Source organism: Cynocephalus volans, chromosome 3 (genome assembly GCF_027409185.1).
Source record: "Cynocephalus volans isolate mCynVol1 chromosome 3, mCynVol1.pri, whole genome shotgun sequence".
NCBI classification, from domain to species: domain Eukaryota; kingdom Metazoa; phylum Chordata; class Mammalia; order Dermoptera; family Cynocephalidae; genus Cynocephalus; species Cynocephalus volans.
Genome location: NC_084462.1, coordinates 92,564,049 through 92,581,458, shown reverse-complemented (window position 1 = coordinate 92,581,458; position 17,410 = coordinate 92,564,049). Strand labels below are relative to the sequence as shown.

The window sequence follows — 17,410 nt, the reverse complement described above, 5'->3', positions numbered from 1 at the left end:
GAACTGGAGAAGAGAGACTTTTTTCTTTCTGGGGCCTACGTTCAGTACCTTATACTCAGAAGATATTGAGATAGTTTTGAATGAGTGAATTAATAAACAAACTAAAATCTGACTTGGTTAAACATTTATATTAGGTTTAAATTTGGGATGAATATGTTAATTATTTCAGAGAATTAGAATTCTGTCCCAAGAGCTATATTCCTATAATTTACTTACTCTAAAATAATTAGACTGATGCCAAACTCTAATAAAATCCAATCTGGAAGACCAAAGTTTATTAGAATAAAAATACACATACAGTATTCAACATTAAAATTATTTCACATCACATGTAGGTTTTACCTGTTAGTTTTTAAAATGCTTTTAAAGTCTTTTATGCTTTAAATAATTTGCACATCTGTAAACAAATCTTAGATTACTAAAGATGCAATGTATCTATTATATATTGAACATCAAAATTTAGGGATGGGCACTGATAGTTATAACCTATTGCACTAAATATTTCTGTAAATTTTTGGAAAGGGAGGAAAAATACTAAAATAATTCACTTGAAATGAGGTAAGTTGTATGAAAAGGTTTTTAGTAGCATATATCACCAATGTTGAGATAACAATATTAAAAACATTCATGGAAAATGCATTTCAATGTTTGCATAGTTTAGGTTCTTTTTTTTAAAAACAAAAAATTGAAAATTACCCAAATTCCTTATAAGAAAAAGAGACATTATCTGGTTCTTAGGATCTGTGTACATTCTAAGTCTTTCTCGCATTTAGAAAAAAGTGATACAAACATTCAAAAGTCTACCGAAAAGGAAAAAAAAAAATGAAGATTAGGACCAACATTTCAAGCTGCCTTTTGGAAAGAAAATTAAGAACAGAGGTAGATGGTTAAATATTAGTGGCCAAGTTACCCAAGTGACTAATTTTTGTTTGGTACACATTCACCAAATTTCTACCCTTGAAGCCAAATAGTAAATAACTTTAGGAGTAGAGAGTAATACCTAGCAGAAGTTATGTTCCTTATGTCATATAAAGTAATAAAAGTAAACCAGGCTTACGACCCCTGTTAAGGATATGATTGTTTAAAGCACTACAGTTCATGCATTTTTTTAAAGCAGGAGAATGAACTTTGCCCCTACATTTCTTAGGTGTATCTGAGGCCAAGCACAAGCCCCATCGAGCTTAGTCAAAGTAGGACTGTAGGGTGCCTCGGCGCCGGACATCACAGGTCCAGCAGTGGAAGCCTCCTCCCAGGGAATTGGCATTACGAATGTTAACCTTAATGGTACTGATACCTGCATTGAAAGAGAGAGATGTGGTCAGTTAGATGGACTGACATAAAAAGATTATGCTACAGAGACTAAGTCTAAAGACTTAGAGGAATCCTATGGTTCTAATCCTTAAGACTACACCAACCCAGAAGTCTTCTCTCTTCATTTTATTTTCATTAACTACATTTCATCTAACCCATTCCACTGCTAATGTAAAATCTTCACTAAAAAATCAGCATAGACTCTGAAGTTTTATTCTCTTCACTATCCACAAGTCAATGGACTGGATGAGCACATACAGTACCAAATGTTCAAAACAATCAAATACTAAAATTTCAAGGCCTTTTAGAATTATACTTCAACTACTTTGCCAGACTATTTCTAAAATACTATGTTAATTTAGTAGAAAAAGTATAATTTAGCCAACCTGAATACTTATATATAAGAGAGTTTATCTGATACAGATTAACTTTACCAGGCCACCTTAAGAAGATGATGGAACAGAGCTGGTATTTTAATATCTGGGTTGTATGGTTATACAGAAACCAAAGCTAATCGGACCATTAGTTTAATTTGGTATCATCTTGTAATGACATGGCTGTGATATGCATGGCCTACTTACCCAACAATATTTATTAAGAATCTGTTGTATTAGACATAGTGGGATTTTAAAAAGAAAATTATTGTTCTTGCTAAAAGAACCATTATTTTGAGGGGGAGAGATAAACTACAGAATCACTAAAGGGTCCACTGGTATAGTCAGGGAGAGGAAGGAGGTGTGAGTCATTCAGAAAGACTTTCCTGAGAAAGTGATACTGAGTAGGACTTTGAAGAGTAAGAATAGGGTTTGGAAACAGGTAAGAAGTGGATTAGGGATAAGGAGAGGGCTTGTAAACATGAGCATATTTCATTTCATTTCATTTATTTAAAAGATGACTGGTAAGAGGATCTTAACGCTTGACTTGGTGTTGTCAGCACCACGCTCTCCCAAGTGAGCCAGGGGCTGGCCCTGAGCATATTTCGGATAAATAGGCTAGTGCTCTATTTATCCAGAATTGGAGGAACTTCAATTGCTTGATAAAATTTGCTTTAATAGATTTCCTTTGTTTAACTACTAAAAGTAAAATTATAAATCAGATATTTGATACTTCATACTATTTTAACCCAAGAAACAACAAAATCTTAATAGACAAAGAAACTAAACCCAAGCAATTGGGTTATTTAATGAAAGCCAGAAAAAAAGTGGCACGGTATTAAGGTCAAATAATTAGATTGGATGCAATTTAAAACTGATGGGCCAATCTTTTAAAACTGATACTACATTAAGGAAGGATGTATCAAAGGGGCAAATAATTTCTTCTGGGTGCTATACCTGAAATAAAAGACATTTTTAAAAAATGACTCAATTTCAACAAGTAAACTGCCTGGCTTTATTTAATTGACACTCAGGATATGTCAAATATATTAAGAGTGATAAATACTCATACATATGTTCTCTATATAATAGCTCACATGAAAATCCTTTCTTTCAACATTTTTCTCAATAGTGTTAGAATCATTGGTCTAAATTTTGAATATCAGGATAAGCAAACCCCCACTCAAGTAAAACCCAGTCCTGCTCTTTAGCTCAAAGCTGAATGATTTACTGACACTCTGTTGCATTTCATTACTTTAACTGCTTATCACACATACAAGGCACTTCTGTAACTGGACCCTTACAAGCCCTTTAAAACATATTATAATTAAATTACTTTTAAAGGACCCACCACAATTTCTTATTTGGGGAAGGGCTTACCAATCTATATGCCCATCTGCAAAGAGGTACCAGGAGGCTGGCTAAGTCCCAGAAGACTGATAAATTTACTTATTGGGGACCAGGAGATTGACTAAGTCACAGAAGACTGATAAACTTATTTATTGGTTAAGAGGTGTCTCGGGAGTGCAGGATGCATCTCCATCCTTTTGGAGTTTTATGCTTGTTGAAAACAAAAATATCAACCATCTACAAAATAATAACTAGGTGCCTCTAAAAGTAATAGAAACTGAATTAGATAAACCATATATCAGACCTAGCATGTCGTTTCTTCAGTTCTTCTCATTCAACATTTCCATGTATGATAACATGTTTCATTTACTGTACATACCCAGCTTTCCAAACATCTTTTGAATTGGGACTTCATTTGCATCCACCATGACACGTTTTTCATCCAGCATTAAGACATTCATGGAGAGCCACTTGGAAGACATCCAGAGTGGGTGATCTAAAAATAGCAACAACTATTAAACCATGTCTGCCATCATCTTTGTTTAAAGTAAGGGTTTACATTTGAAAAATATTAAAGTAATAGCTCAGTTCTTTCAGGAGTTCACCTTCAATATGAAAAATTTTTTAATCTTAAAACAATTTATCTAAAAATGTTATGAACCAATCATTACATGTTTGGATTTCACCCTGTTTTCTTTGAAGTCATATTTGCTTTATGTGATATTGTTTTATTCTGCCTTCTCACTTTCATTTTCTATGGAAGCAAAAGTTGCAAATACAAGTCCCAGCCTTGTGCTAGTACTCACAGTCCCAAGCACTACTTTACTCCTTACTGGGGAAAGATTTTTCTCTGAGTTGCTAAAATTTGGGAATTTGGGCTGCTCTCTATAGCTGAAAGATCCTTGGTCACTAAAGTAATCATTTTAGTCTATAGGTATATAAAAGTAAACATACCATCTGGGATGACTGGTATTGGAGGAGTAACTATGGTCCATCCTGCTTTCTTGAAAAGATCAATCTGCAAGACCAAAAAAACCCGAAAGAGGCTTAAATCCATATGGACTATTCTTATCATTCTGGGCCTCTGACTGCCTTTATAATTAATAATTCTCAACTGTCAAAATAAAAAAAATTAAAATTTCAAAACATTTGGATGGTCTGTCTGAATCATAATTTTAAAAAGTACATAAAATCCCCAGATTAAAGTTAAAAAGTAACAGAAATGTTAAAGCTTTTAAAGATATTCTTGTGCTTTTCTGAGATTTCACAGGTTTATAATACCAAAGATACTTTCCTTAAGAAACTCTCATTAAAGAAAATGAAAATATTTCCTAACTATTTAGTTGTAAGAAAACAAAAATGATTATGTCAAACCCATAGTTCATCCCCTTCAAAATCCATCACTTTGTATCTTTGACCACAGTATAAAAAGACAAATGTTAGGGATGTATTTCGTAAGAACCATACTTGTCCTTAGTGACCTATTACAACTCAGCCATCCCTATGTTCACATACCCACTTACTATATCAACAAATTATATTAAAATGAAATGAATAAGTAATCTTGGTCACTGGGTCTAAAAATAATGGATAGAAATGAATAGTGACATGGTATAATAGTAGTTTTAAAAAGGTGTACCAGCCTTGCAAATAACACAAAATCACTGACCACCTAACTGGAAGTAGGGGGTAGTGGGCAGAAAGTAAGAGGCTGCAGGTGCAGCGGCTCCACTCCTCCCTGCAGGGTGGAGCTGGCCGAAGGGAGCCCTGCAGGGTGAGGTAGGCCGAAGGGACAGGGAAGACACCCGTTGCCCAGCGGCATTTCCCTGGCCACGCAGGGATCATCTTGTTTACAATTCAGCTGCTGTGGAACCACTGCTGCAAGTTATGAGATAATACCTCTCAGTCCATTAAAAACACACACATGCATACAAGCTCGAAGCTTTGACAACAGCAAGCAGCCAGTCTGATGACATTGCACTAATTATCATAGCAACAATGTATATTTATGAGTGTTGAACATATTGTAATAAACATAACATAAGTAATCCAATGTCTGATCATAATAATGGTGAGCATTGCTGAATTTGTCATTTAGAACCACTAGGAACAACAGAAGTACTTAAAATAAAGGTGGCAATTACTTCAGTTACTACTCTATTGTTTTTCCGGGGTCCTAATTGCTTTTCTCTTACCTGGTGACATGGTCGGTCAGGGTTGGAAAGCACAAGACCAGGTCCAATGATGTTGAAGGTGGCATCAATATGCATCGGATTGGGATCTTTAAAGGAGATGATATGCACTCTGTAGTCTGGAGCAAGATGTCTGCGCATCCATTCAATGCCCAGGTAGTTTGTAACCTGAAGATAAAAGGAAGACATACGATCTGTAAAGATTTGGTTCTATGCTTAGGAAACTAAAAATATTTAGGAAGAAAATCTTTTAATTGGGAATAAAAAGTACAATAATATAGTGTGAAATTTCAAAGGCGGACTTTATCAACCTGGCTTCTCTGTGCAAAAATATCTCTTCCAGCTCGAATGAAGTCAGCAGCATCAAAGCATGGTTCAAACTCAGTCGTCACAAATTTTCCCTGAGCAGCCAATTTGTGTCTGTCTTCTACTGTATAGATGGGATAATCCTAATTGGAACAAGAACGAACACACTGGTTCATAAGGAAACTATTGATAAGGAATATATTACTAAAAAAATTAGTTCAACATCATCCATTCCCAAAATACTCCTACTCAGCTCTTGACTAAAACATGCATGGGAAAGATGTAGGTCCATGCTAAACAAAACAAAACAACAACAAAGAAATAAAAAATTAGGTAATACAGCAATTTCCTGATACTTAGAAACAAGCGGTACAGGGGCAGTAACTAATTTGGAAAATATTTTATGACCCAAACATTGATTGATGCAGCTCTCTGCAATACTGAAAATCAACAGGATGAAGTCATTCTGTTCTTTTAGAAAAGGAATTTGGTCCTATGCCTAACTCATGCCATAAAATGAGATGCCATGCTTCTCCTGCCAAATTTCATTGGGTGGGTGTGGTGGAATTAATTCATTTATTTCTGTCTTTAAACCCCTAGAAGAAATTTTGATTTAAATTTTTTTTCTATAAATGATCAAATAGTAAGTGATTTAATAGGAGGAACACATTTCATTTTGCTGTGAATTTGGCCTGTAGATCAGGTTCTTTTTCTAGAAGAAGAGAAAGGACTTCAACCTAGTGACTTTTCTGGCTCCACCAATGAATGGCTGTGTGCCCTTTGGCAAGTTTCTTCCCTGTTACGGAAGATATTATTCTTTCACAGGGTTGTTGTGAGGAATAAAGAGGATTGAGGATGTAATAAATAATAAAGTGCTTGGCCCAGGAGCTGGCACAAGATAAGCACCAAGTAAGTGTTAGCTGTTATTGTTACTATTATTATCTCAAGAATATTTACTCTTATTTTCATCATGAAACAATCACTTTTTAAAAATTAGACAATGCTCTTTGTTTCTGAAATGCATACTATATAAAAGGTATCAGAGAATCTCTCTTTGTATATTACTTAGGAAAGTTACTAATAAGCTAGCCTATAATTAGGGACTTACTTGGTCATAAAGCTCATTAGCCATTGTGGGCTTAGGAGCTGTTGTCCACTTGGCGCCACGGTGGAAATAGTCTTTGATAATTGACCGGTATGCTCGGTACTCAAAGAAGCGTGCGCGCCATGCCATGGGAGCCTCAATAATCTCATTTCCCACAACGATCAGGATGTCTCGAGGCATCGCACCATATAAACCTGTCAGACCAAAAAGTCCCACAACAACCTCAGTAATGCTAATTTCCAAGACAGAAAAGTATACATAATATGATCTCATTTTTGGGGGGTGGGAGGAAGTTACTAAAAACCCTGTACCTGTGTATATGTATATAATGATATGAAAATGGGAAAATGGAGTGATACATACTAGGTTGTTAATATGAATTCTGTGTGGGGGTGGGGAAGCCAAGCAAAAAGGAAAAGAAAAAAAAGAAGTAATAAAGTCCTTGTTCAAAGAGATCTTGACCCACCAAGACTTCACCATTTGTAAGCTCCTTTCTTGCTATATCGTAACAGAATTCTTAAAGGACCATCAATATCACAAGATAAACATTAGGCCAAAGATCATTCTCGAAATATAAATTGGAATACTGAACTCAGGCACAAGAATAGTCCTGCAACAATGTCAGTTAATAATAAAACTGGAATGTTTCTATTCCCTTCTTAATTTCTGCTCTTGAGGAAAATTAAATTAAATCCACTTTTCTTATGTAAGGAAATGACAATAAAGTTTAGGAAAAACTGCTTCTTTCAAGGAGATTCCCCCAGATTTACAATGGAGTTTAGAATGTGTACATCTTTATCATATTAAAATGAACCAAACTGTTCCTAAATAATCTTTAAGGTTTTTAAGGATTAGTAAGTAAAACAAAGGAATCTTTGAAAAATTCTCAGAGCTGTCTCCTTACACATTAAGAAAGAAATTGAAAATTAAGACACTGGCAGTTTAGTTATTCGACATCACTTACCTGTAGATTCAAAATCAGGAGTTCTATACTTCAGGGACCAGTCAATGGGGTCAGGCCTCCTCACTGTCACACCTTCCATTTTTAAAATATTGCACATTTCTTCAATTTCAGCAACAGCTTTTTTCAAATGATCTTTGGGAAAATAATGGCCCCCATGCTTTTGGTAGAATGGCCAGTATTTTTCATATGTGTTGGCCTAGAAGCAGAAGAAAGTAAGTGAAATACTTATAGAAGAATACAACTCACTATAGGTTCATCTGCAGTGAACAACTCTCTGCATAACATAATGGAATCGAGACTATATCCATGTCCTGTTCAGCAATGATCCCCAGCCAAAGCACACTGCCCCTCTGGGCAGACACTCAATATTTATGGAAGAACTCTAAATTATCTTGATATTTTGAGGCCTTTTGCTCCTTCTGCCTGAGATCTTATGCACAACTGCTAACAGCACGTCTATCCTCAGACAAGCTTGGAATCCTCTTGATCAGTTTTTACCATGCCTCACAGACAAAACAGGACATAGGTGCTCCTGCTACAGAGTCTCCGTGAAATCAAATAAGAGAATAAAGTATTGTAAAAGAATAAAAGCATTTATATTGAGCCCAAACTACGGGCTATCCATGCATCCCAGAATTCTGTCTGGAAAACAGCACTTGAAGATATTTTGTGGGTGAAAAAACAGATATTCTGTTTCCTTTAAGGTTAGGAACATCCTTTCAAATAAGCTTTGCTTCTCTTAAAAACCCGTTATTGATTTTCCCACTCAACAGAATTAGCATGTGGCAAAACTGTGTGGCAGTGCAGGTCTGCCTTTGGAACTTCCCCATAACTGTGTCTCACCTTAACCACACCTCTCCTCTCTCCAATCCATCCAGGCTTTCACATTGCCTTCAGGTGAAGGCATAGAAGAAAGTAACTGATAAATTCATACATTTTTACTAGCTGAAAAAAGTTTAAGATTTAGATAGTTTCCAGGGGTTATATGCATTTTAATACAACTAAATAGAAAACAGTTGAATGCTTTAAAGTAGCTCAATCGATTTGCTAAAAATTATTGTTGAATTAGGGCAAGAGCAACAACTGTAAAATATTAGTTTTAAAAAATGTAAAAATCTAGAAAGATTCTGCATTCTGGTTGTTTTGCATGTGTCTAAATTCTCAGTCAATTTAAAGAAACACATTGGGAAATGTATGTGATGCATTTTACAATCAAGAGAGATGAAGCAGAACTCGTCAGAGAATCCAGACTCAGAGAATCCAGAAGAAAAAGCCTTGGATGTTCATCGAAAGATTGACAAGGCAATGTACATTCATATATTTAAAGTTAAAAAAATGTTTAAAGTAGGGCTGGCCCATGGCTTACTTGGGAGAGTGTGGTATTGATAACACCAAGGCCACGGGTTCGGATCCCTATATAGGGATGGCCGGTTGGCTCACTTGGGAGAGGTGCTGACAACACCAAGCCAAGGGTTAAGATCCCCTTACCAGCCATCTTTAAAACACAAAAAATGTTTAAAGCAGGTATTTTAAAAAAATGTTTCCTTATATCATTTATTAACTGACCAACTACCTATGTGAATCATGTCAGAGGTGAGGGTTTCCATCATAAATCAGACAATTTCAGATAGCAGTGAAGTACTAAAAAGAAGGAGAAAACCAGATAACAGGCTCAGGTGTGTTGGAACGTGTCTACTTTAGCCAGATATTCTCTCATTAGATGTTCCCGGTAACCATATCACAGAGACAGGGCGAGTACTCACATGTTCATTCTACAGGCAAGGAAAGAGGCTCAGGGAGGTCACGTGCATTCTTACCACCTGCAAGCTGGACTCGAACTCAAGTGCTCTGACTGTTACTCTAATAGTGTTCCTAACACACTAAGGGACTTGGCTATGGTATACTGGTATCAACATTTTTAACTTGCTATGTAAAAGCTTTTAAAACTGAAATCACTTAACAAAGTTCATATTGTTCCCAATGGTTTTTGCTCAACAAGACTGGACTAAATGTTTAGATGTCTAGATCTTTAACGTCAAAGACAATTCCCTTCTAGATTTTGTATCTCTACTGCCATATGTACCTCAGTTTGGTAAATAAATATATGAATGCAGACCTACCTTTATTGAAACTAGTGCAATACCTAGATTCATATCGGTTAGGTTGGAACCCAGCCTGGTGGATAAGGAATAAGTTGAAAAACAGGTCCTTAGAAAACATGAATGATGCCAGTGAAGCTCTAAAATAGGGGCTGATAAACCCATTGACTGTTTTTGTAAATAAAGTTTTATGGGAACACAGGCACACTCATTTGTTTACATATTGCCTATGGCTGCTTTTATACTGCAATGGCAGAGTTGAGAGTTGAGTAGTTGCAACAGAGATCAATGGTCTGCAAAGCCTGAATTATTTAATATCTAGCCCTATACAGAAGAGGTGTGCTGACCTCTGGTCTGAATCATCAATTAATTCCTTTACTTTTGAAGATCTATACTATAATCTTAATTTCTGACCTGTGAAAAATGTTACCAGCATTAAACATTTGAGTATTTTTAAAGACCAATCTATTCTTTCAAAAAACAAAATGAAACAAAAGCACTCCACTGTTTTCTACTCCTAGGAACTCCCACAGCAGCAACCAGAGAGGATAAGAATGACTCTTTATATTCCTCTCAGACCCATCCTGGTACTACTCATCCATTCACCACTCCCTCTTTCTCATGCCAGGCACAGCTCCTTCACATCACTAAGGCACAAGAAGCCTTTGAAAATTTAACACCAGGTTACAGCAAATTCACAGTTGTGTTGTCTTGCTGGTCTCATTCCAAAGTATCCTGCATGAGTATTTGTGCAGCTTGAAACTTGCCCTGATAAATATAAAGTAAACTTTCCTGAGGAAAAAAAAATATTTGAACAAGTGTGAGTTTTCTTGTATAGTTTATAATCTGGAAATGGTTGAATAAAGTCCAAGTGATCAGAGAACCTTATATTTCCCAAGAGTTCACTGGCAATTGTTTATACTTCCTTTATAACCCTGCTAAATGAGTTAGCGATCATTTACCAAGTTGTCTTCAAGACAATAAAACTATATTAGATCCTTAGCTTATGAGGTTTTTAATAATCTATTATAGAGGTGTGGCTGCATTCCTAGAAACTTTAGAGTCTTTCAGAGCCTAAAACCTTTATGGAGGCTTGCCAAATGAATTTTTAAATACTGTCTTCGGAAGGCTAAGAAAAGTCAATAGAAACTTACTTCTTATTTATCCAGCTGTAAACTTATATTACATTCATCTTGATTAATCTTGTACTTTATAAAAGGTCCCTATCAAGGGCTTATTTTAAAAAAGACAAAAGCAAAACAAGAAGCACATATTTGATAGCAAGTATTTACTATGGTTTGCAAAATAAAAAGCTACATAGCTTTTAAAAATTGTTTGAAATAGCTTACATAGCTATTTCGGTTGTTTACATAGCTTCTTACAACTATGTTCCTCACTCCTTTCTTTAAAATTTCTCAAGTATTTATATTTTTCCAAACTGAGTAATATGTCTGTGTCCTTCTTCTCCACTAGATGGCAAGGCCCCACCTTCTAGCAGCCACGCATGTCACAGATCTACTTTCTTTTCCCTCAATAACTAGTTTAGCATGTGGCATTGAACAGAAATAACCACACAAATGAATAAAATCAATACTGCTAATGTTACTAATATCTACGATTGTCATACCCCCAATGTACTTTTGTAACACAATTAGCAAACTGGTTCCACACAACCATAACGAGTTGTAGTTTTGTCCTTTAAAATATTTAACATGTAAACTTTTACCTCCATATTTAATCCTGTTAGGTAGATAGAAAACCTCTTAATATCTTCATTATACCGGGACCTAGAAATTTGTGAAATCTGCACAAGGTCATGTAGATGATTAACTGAGACTAGCTATCAAGCTTTTATCAAATACCTAATTCAATCTGCTCTTCTGACTTTGGCATGGTACACTTTCCACAAGCCTGCAAAACTTTAGTCTAAAGTCATAAGTCAAGTATAAAGAACTCAAAATAATGTCTGAGTATTCTGATTCCATAAGATCACAGGGTATGAAAGTCAATAATTTTAAAGACAAGTAGAAGGATAAACTATTGCCTGAATTTGAACTTTAATGTCACCCAATTAAAATGGCTAGGGGTTGAGACTTCTTTTCAAGAAAAGACTTAAAGAGACCACGACTTTTACAACATGTGGATGGTATGTAAATTAATCTGTTCATCAGATTCCAAACATCAGAGCCAAAGGTAGTTTCAGAACAATTAGAAGAAATTATGACTTTTTCTATTACTCTGTCTTCCAGGTCTAACTCAAGAATCATTTTCTTCCAGAAGACTTCCTACTATCCAGCACTTAGTCATTGCTTTTTCCTTAGCTCTTCTGGCACTTCAATTCAACTGCCTTGCCAGTTGGTTGGCATAAGATATTTAGTTTTTGTTTCTATGTGAACATCATATCTCTCCAAATAGAAAAAAAGTCATTTAATTTTAATATTTCTAGAGCCCTGGTACATGGTAGGCAATATTTCTGATGATAATGACAATGCTGTTACAAAACTTACTTCCTCAGTCCACATTACAAATAAAAATGTAAATATCCAGGAAGAATTAAGTACATTGAAGATATACTTGTAATCCATTATTAATGGAAGCTTGGGCTGTGTCTACAATGTGGATGATGTTCTCTTAGACATGGGCCCCTCATGCAGTATACAACCAGAACAACAGCCCACAGAGGCCCTAGCCGTAAGAATATTACAGATAAAAAACACTAGGAGTTTTTAAAAAGGGAGATATTACTTGTTGCCAAGGAAATCCTGGAAGGCTTTGTGAAAGGCATCATGGGAGCTAGCTAGCGGTAGGTTTAAACTGAAGACAAGAGGGTGGAGGAAGATAGGTGGAAGAGACTAGGTGGGAGCAAAGGCATGGGGCTTGCTAGGGAACAGTGAGTAGTCGAGTTTGGCTGCTTATATATGTTTGTCTCATAAAGTCTGGTGAAAACCAGGGTGGAATATTAGAAGACAATGGGACTTAGAAATTAATATCTGCTAGCCTCCCATACAAACCATCTCTAAGACGAGCCAATGATTGAAAAGGGGAGTCCTGGAAATGCAGACAGACAAGAGCCAGAGTGTGAAGGATCCTGAATGCCATGAAGACTTTTTCCTAAGTGGGCAGCTAGCAAAGTAGAGGAGTGACAGGAGCAGAATAAGTAATATGATCAAATTTGAGTTTTATAAAGTCACTCTGACAGCTGCTGGAAGGTGGCTTGGAGAGAAGGGTGAACAAGGGAGACTACTGCAGTTGGGAGTTAAGCAATAGAGTAGGCAGCAGATCAGCTCCTGAACTAAGGCAAAGGCAGAGGGATAGAGGTAAAATTCATTTGGACAAAAGACTTGTTAGGGAGAATCTTGGAGACTGGATGTGGAGGATGTGAGTGAAGGAGAAATCAAAGATGATTCTTTGGTGTTTCAGCTTGATTAAATACGAACGCCAAAAGGTCCAGTTTAGCAGGGCGGCTTGCAATTGAACCCTAGATGTGCCAAGTCTGAGGTCCCATGGCGATATCCAGTAAGGAGTTTAATGTGTTGATCTGGACTCAATTCAGGAGAAAGATCAGAGTGGAGGTAGGAGCTGAAGCTGTGAGAACGGCTAAGAGAAGGGGGCCAAAAGTGAGATTCTGTTCACCTCCAACATTACAGACTGTGAAGGAAAAAGATCTGAGGAACACTGAAAGAACTAATATCCCCAAGAAAGGTCTCTCAGAATCTAAGGGAAGATTTTCAAGATGGAAGGAATTGTCATTTGTGTAAATAGTGTCAAGTAAGATAACTTAAAATTAGCCACTGGATTTGGGAGGTCCAGGGTAGTAAGCTAAAGTGAAAGTCACAAAGGAGAGTGGGAGCAGAAACCACATTGCAGAAGGTGAGGAGGAACCCACTTCCAGACATGGGAATACCCTCGCTTTACCTTCACCTCCACGGTGAACGGTGGAACACAGGCGTTTTCTGCTCTGCCCACTATCACTTCCTCTAAGGGGTCCCATTCGTTGTAAGAGGAGACAGGGCAGTCCTTAGGCAGAGGATCAGTGGACTTGTTGTCAGCTGCACAGGAGTTCTGGGAGGAAGCTGTAGCTGCCTGGGTGCTCTGGAAAGTTCGCTGCACCCATCCTGTTAAGGTTCTTCCAAGCTTACAAGAACAAAGAAAAGATTATTGTGTAGCCCCATACAATATTTGGAGGGAGGAGGAAGTAGAGATGGAGTGAAAACCCAGCATAACATAGTGAGGCATTTAAAATCCTTTAGGAGAGCATAAAACTAGATGTTAATAGTATATAGGTGAGTAGTGAACTTACAGGTGATTTTTTACACTCTTGTTTATCTACATTTTTTTTATTACATCAATTGCTGTATATCTTTAAAATCCCTCAGAAGATTTTGTCCCCGGCAACAATACACCCCCATTTATATCTCAGAATGGGTTTTTGCTATCAAGCTTTAATAAGCTTTAAGCAACTCTTCTGCAGATGATGGGTCACCCTCTTTCCAGAAAATCATAGAAAGCTGCTATCTTCCTGTCGACTCCAGCTGGGGGGAGCCTCCTTTCCCCTTAACTATCAAAGGTTACCAGCATAAGGCTTTTTTTTTTTTTTTAAAACAAATGAAAATATTGACGCATTTATGAAGCACCGTATCTTTCAGAATAATCAGCTTCAAATCAAACACTTTGCATCACTGACATAAACACTTCACATTCTCTGAAGCTTCAGTTCTCAGAGTGGTCAACTGCCAACTGCTCCATTTTATAGATGGTCCACAGTACCCTAACCAAGATAAGGATTAACCCAGGGTCGAATTTAAACAACTAAGAAAGAGATCTAAGAACTTCAAAAAGCCTTTTAAAAATGAGAGCCTATAAAATCTACAGCAGGGAGAGACCCTCACTCACTGGGCAAAACTTAGCCCCCGCCCCAATCTCTCCCCTACTCTGTTAAAAGCCTTAGGAACGGGGCAGGAGGGGAGCAGGGGTGGAGACCAAAGCAAGGAGGGTGACAGTTGTTTCGGAAGTAGTGGATCGGGGGAGCCAAACTGCCCGAGCTATTCCTGTCCTAGGAGCAAGGGAGGGTCTGCAGGCGCGTGCTGCCATCCCAGGAAGCGGAGGGCGGGGACCGGGCAGAAACTGGGCGCAGGGCGAACGCACTCCAACTCCATGTTACACTTGGAGTGAGCCTAGCTCTCCGATTCCACTTTGCCTCTTCTCCCCCTCCGTCCACCCACACGCATTTTCCCGAAAGCTCTCCAACTCTATGCCCATCCAGGTTACTGAGCCCCAGTGACGCCACCTTTTACTAAGAGGAGACCCTCGTCGCCCACACTCCTTTGCTCCAGGCGGGAAGCTACGAGGAGCGAACCGTGGTCTGGCTGAGGAGAGCTGCGCCCCCTGCGCAGTCGGCCACCACGGCCCGAGAGACGCAGACAGCAACTGGACCCCACGGGTGGGGCCGCAATGCATGCCCCCTGCCCCGGGGCACCGCCAAGTTCCCGATGCCAGCAAAGGCTCTTGAAGCCGAGATTCCAAGGGATTCCAGAAGGGCCACTGCCATGCACTTCGGGCTGGGGAAAGCGAGGGAACGCGGCGGCTCCGGGGAGGGAGCGAGGGGGAGACACGCGGCCGCCAGACGAGGCCGGTGGCGCACGCACCCGAGACCCGATGTAGTGCACCGCCTCGGCGCCGCGGCTCCCGCCGCGCAGGCACCGCACGCGCAGCATCACCCTGGCCCGGCTGGTCCACAGCGGAATGTACCCTGCGCCCTGCAGCGTGCGTCCGAACCTCCCGAGAGCGCGCCCGGAGCAGGTGGGCGGTGCGCGCGGCCCGTCGCTCTTGTAGCCGCGCCCCGCCCCCGCCGCCCCCGCCGCCCCATTGGCTGCCGGGAACAGGTGGTGCAGCTCGGGGCGCGGGGCCGCTCCGAGTTAGGAACTGCTGCGAGCTGCGGCGGGCTGCTGCGGGGCTCCGGGTCGGGGCTCCGGGTCAGGGCTCCGCGCTTACCCCTTTTTAGATCGTCATGTCCTGACTGGCGTCTGCTGCATGCCGCGAAGCCCGGCACGGGGTTGGCCAGGAGGCCCCCTGGTGTCTCAGGGCAGGGGGGAGGACGCGACTTCTGGCGAAGTAAACGCAATATTATGTACAAACGTTGTTTAAAATGTACACTTATGAGTTTAAATATGCAAAGCCTGAGTACAGTCTTACATTTAAATTCTCAAATGTGCGCTGATCCAGTCCTCTCATTTCACGATGAACGAAACCACCCCAAAGTTAGGTGGCTTCTTAGGGCAACACCGGGTTTGAGACTGGGGGGGCTAAGTCTGGACCTCAGGTCATCTGCTCCCCAGGGTGTTGCGCTTCCCATCTACTAGCCTGTTGGGTGTTGTTTGGAACATTTGCTTTTTCAAATGGTCTTTGGCCCCGTGCCCTTGATTTGAGAAACTCAATCATGAAAATAGAGACAAATGGGGGCCAGAAGTAAGGGAGGACAACAGATAGTTTTTTCTTCCATTTCACGCATTAAAATTTTTGTTTCAACTTGATTAAGATGCTTTTGTTGTAAAAGCAGTTCCCTCACGGTGTAGTCTTCATTGCTGCGGATTTGTGCAAAACTGGTGAACCCAGTTTAACGTTTAAGTTCCTGGGAGGAGAGGGGGCAAGAGATTTGGGTATTTCATTTTTATACTAACAAAATCTGTAACTATTCATTTTCAGTGAGCTGTCTTTTTAATTCTGGTGCCTCAAACTTGTTTTCCAGAGCTCACCGATGGAAGGCACCAGATAAGCAGATGGCATGGTGGAAAGAGCCTTGGAGAAAGAATTGGGAGAGTTGGGTTCCAGTCTTGATTCTGTTATAAACTACTGTGTGCCTTCTTGAGTTGCGTCTCCTTATCTGCAAAGTGAAAACAATAGCATAAGAGGTTATTGAGGTGCCAAAATTAGAGATGGTACATGCAGAACTTGATGTGGCACTAAGAGTTACATGAAAGAAATAATGTTACCACTCTAACAATAGAGAGACCCCCAAATGTCATAATATGATGAAAGGAGTCAGTAAATCTAGGTTCATATGTTAGCTCTGCTACTAACTTGCTGTGTGACCTAGAACCAAATCCCTTGATCTTTCTAATGAAGGCTTCACACTGCTGGTGAAGGCTTTAGGAAATCTCTAACATTTCTCAAAATATAAAAAGTACCTTCTTCCAACAATAAAATGCAGCCACCTCTGAGGTCTAATTCTCTGTGTACTTAGGGTGGTCAGAGATGTGCTCTTCCTCAATAAAGGAATTTAGGAATACAGTAAGTACACATAAGAAGGCCTTGACAATACCCTTTATTACTTCTGTCTGAGAACTGAGGATACCCTCATGTCACCCATTAAAGACACTATTGTAATTTTGCAGATGTAAGAATTAGGAGTGCCTGATAATAATAAGGCTAGGGTGTCATTAAATTTTACATAAAGACAAACTCTTCTTATAGCCACACACCACACACTTATCTCCTAGAATCCAGAAGAAAGTACGTGGATAGAGTCACCCAAGCCAGTCCTACTGTTATGGAAGCACTCTGCCCATTTTCTTTTCTGTTAATTGAAAGCACAAGTCTTTCATACGAGATTGCTTGTCTAATACTGGGCCAACTCTGCAAAGTGACTGTAGTGATACTTAGCAGCTCTGTGGACTTTAGCTGCTGCGTTATTCAGAAGAAATGGAATAGAC

At 39.1% G+C, this 17,410-nt stretch overlaps 1 protein-coding gene across 1 annotated transcript; it reads right to left on the bottom strand.

Annotated features, from left to right (window-relative positions):
* Positions 1-330: 330 nt before the first annotated feature.
* GATM (glycine amidinotransferase) lies at positions 331-15,476 on the bottom strand. The gene is made up of 9 exons (XM_063090896.1): positions 15,347-15,476; positions 13,617-13,835; positions 7,603-7,798; positions 6,642-6,832; positions 5,539-5,676; positions 5,231-5,395; positions 3,990-4,053; positions 3,415-3,531; positions 331-1,294 (listed from the first exon to the last, which is right to left on the bottom strand). The coding sequence occupies exons 1-9, from the start codon at positions 15,413-15,415 to the stop codon at positions 1,182-1,184; spliced, it is 1,272 nt and encodes a 423-aa protein (XP_062946966.1). The 5' UTR covers positions 15,416-15,476; the 3' UTR covers positions 331-1,181.
* Between the last annotated feature and the right edge of the window lie 1,934 nt (positions 15,477-17,410).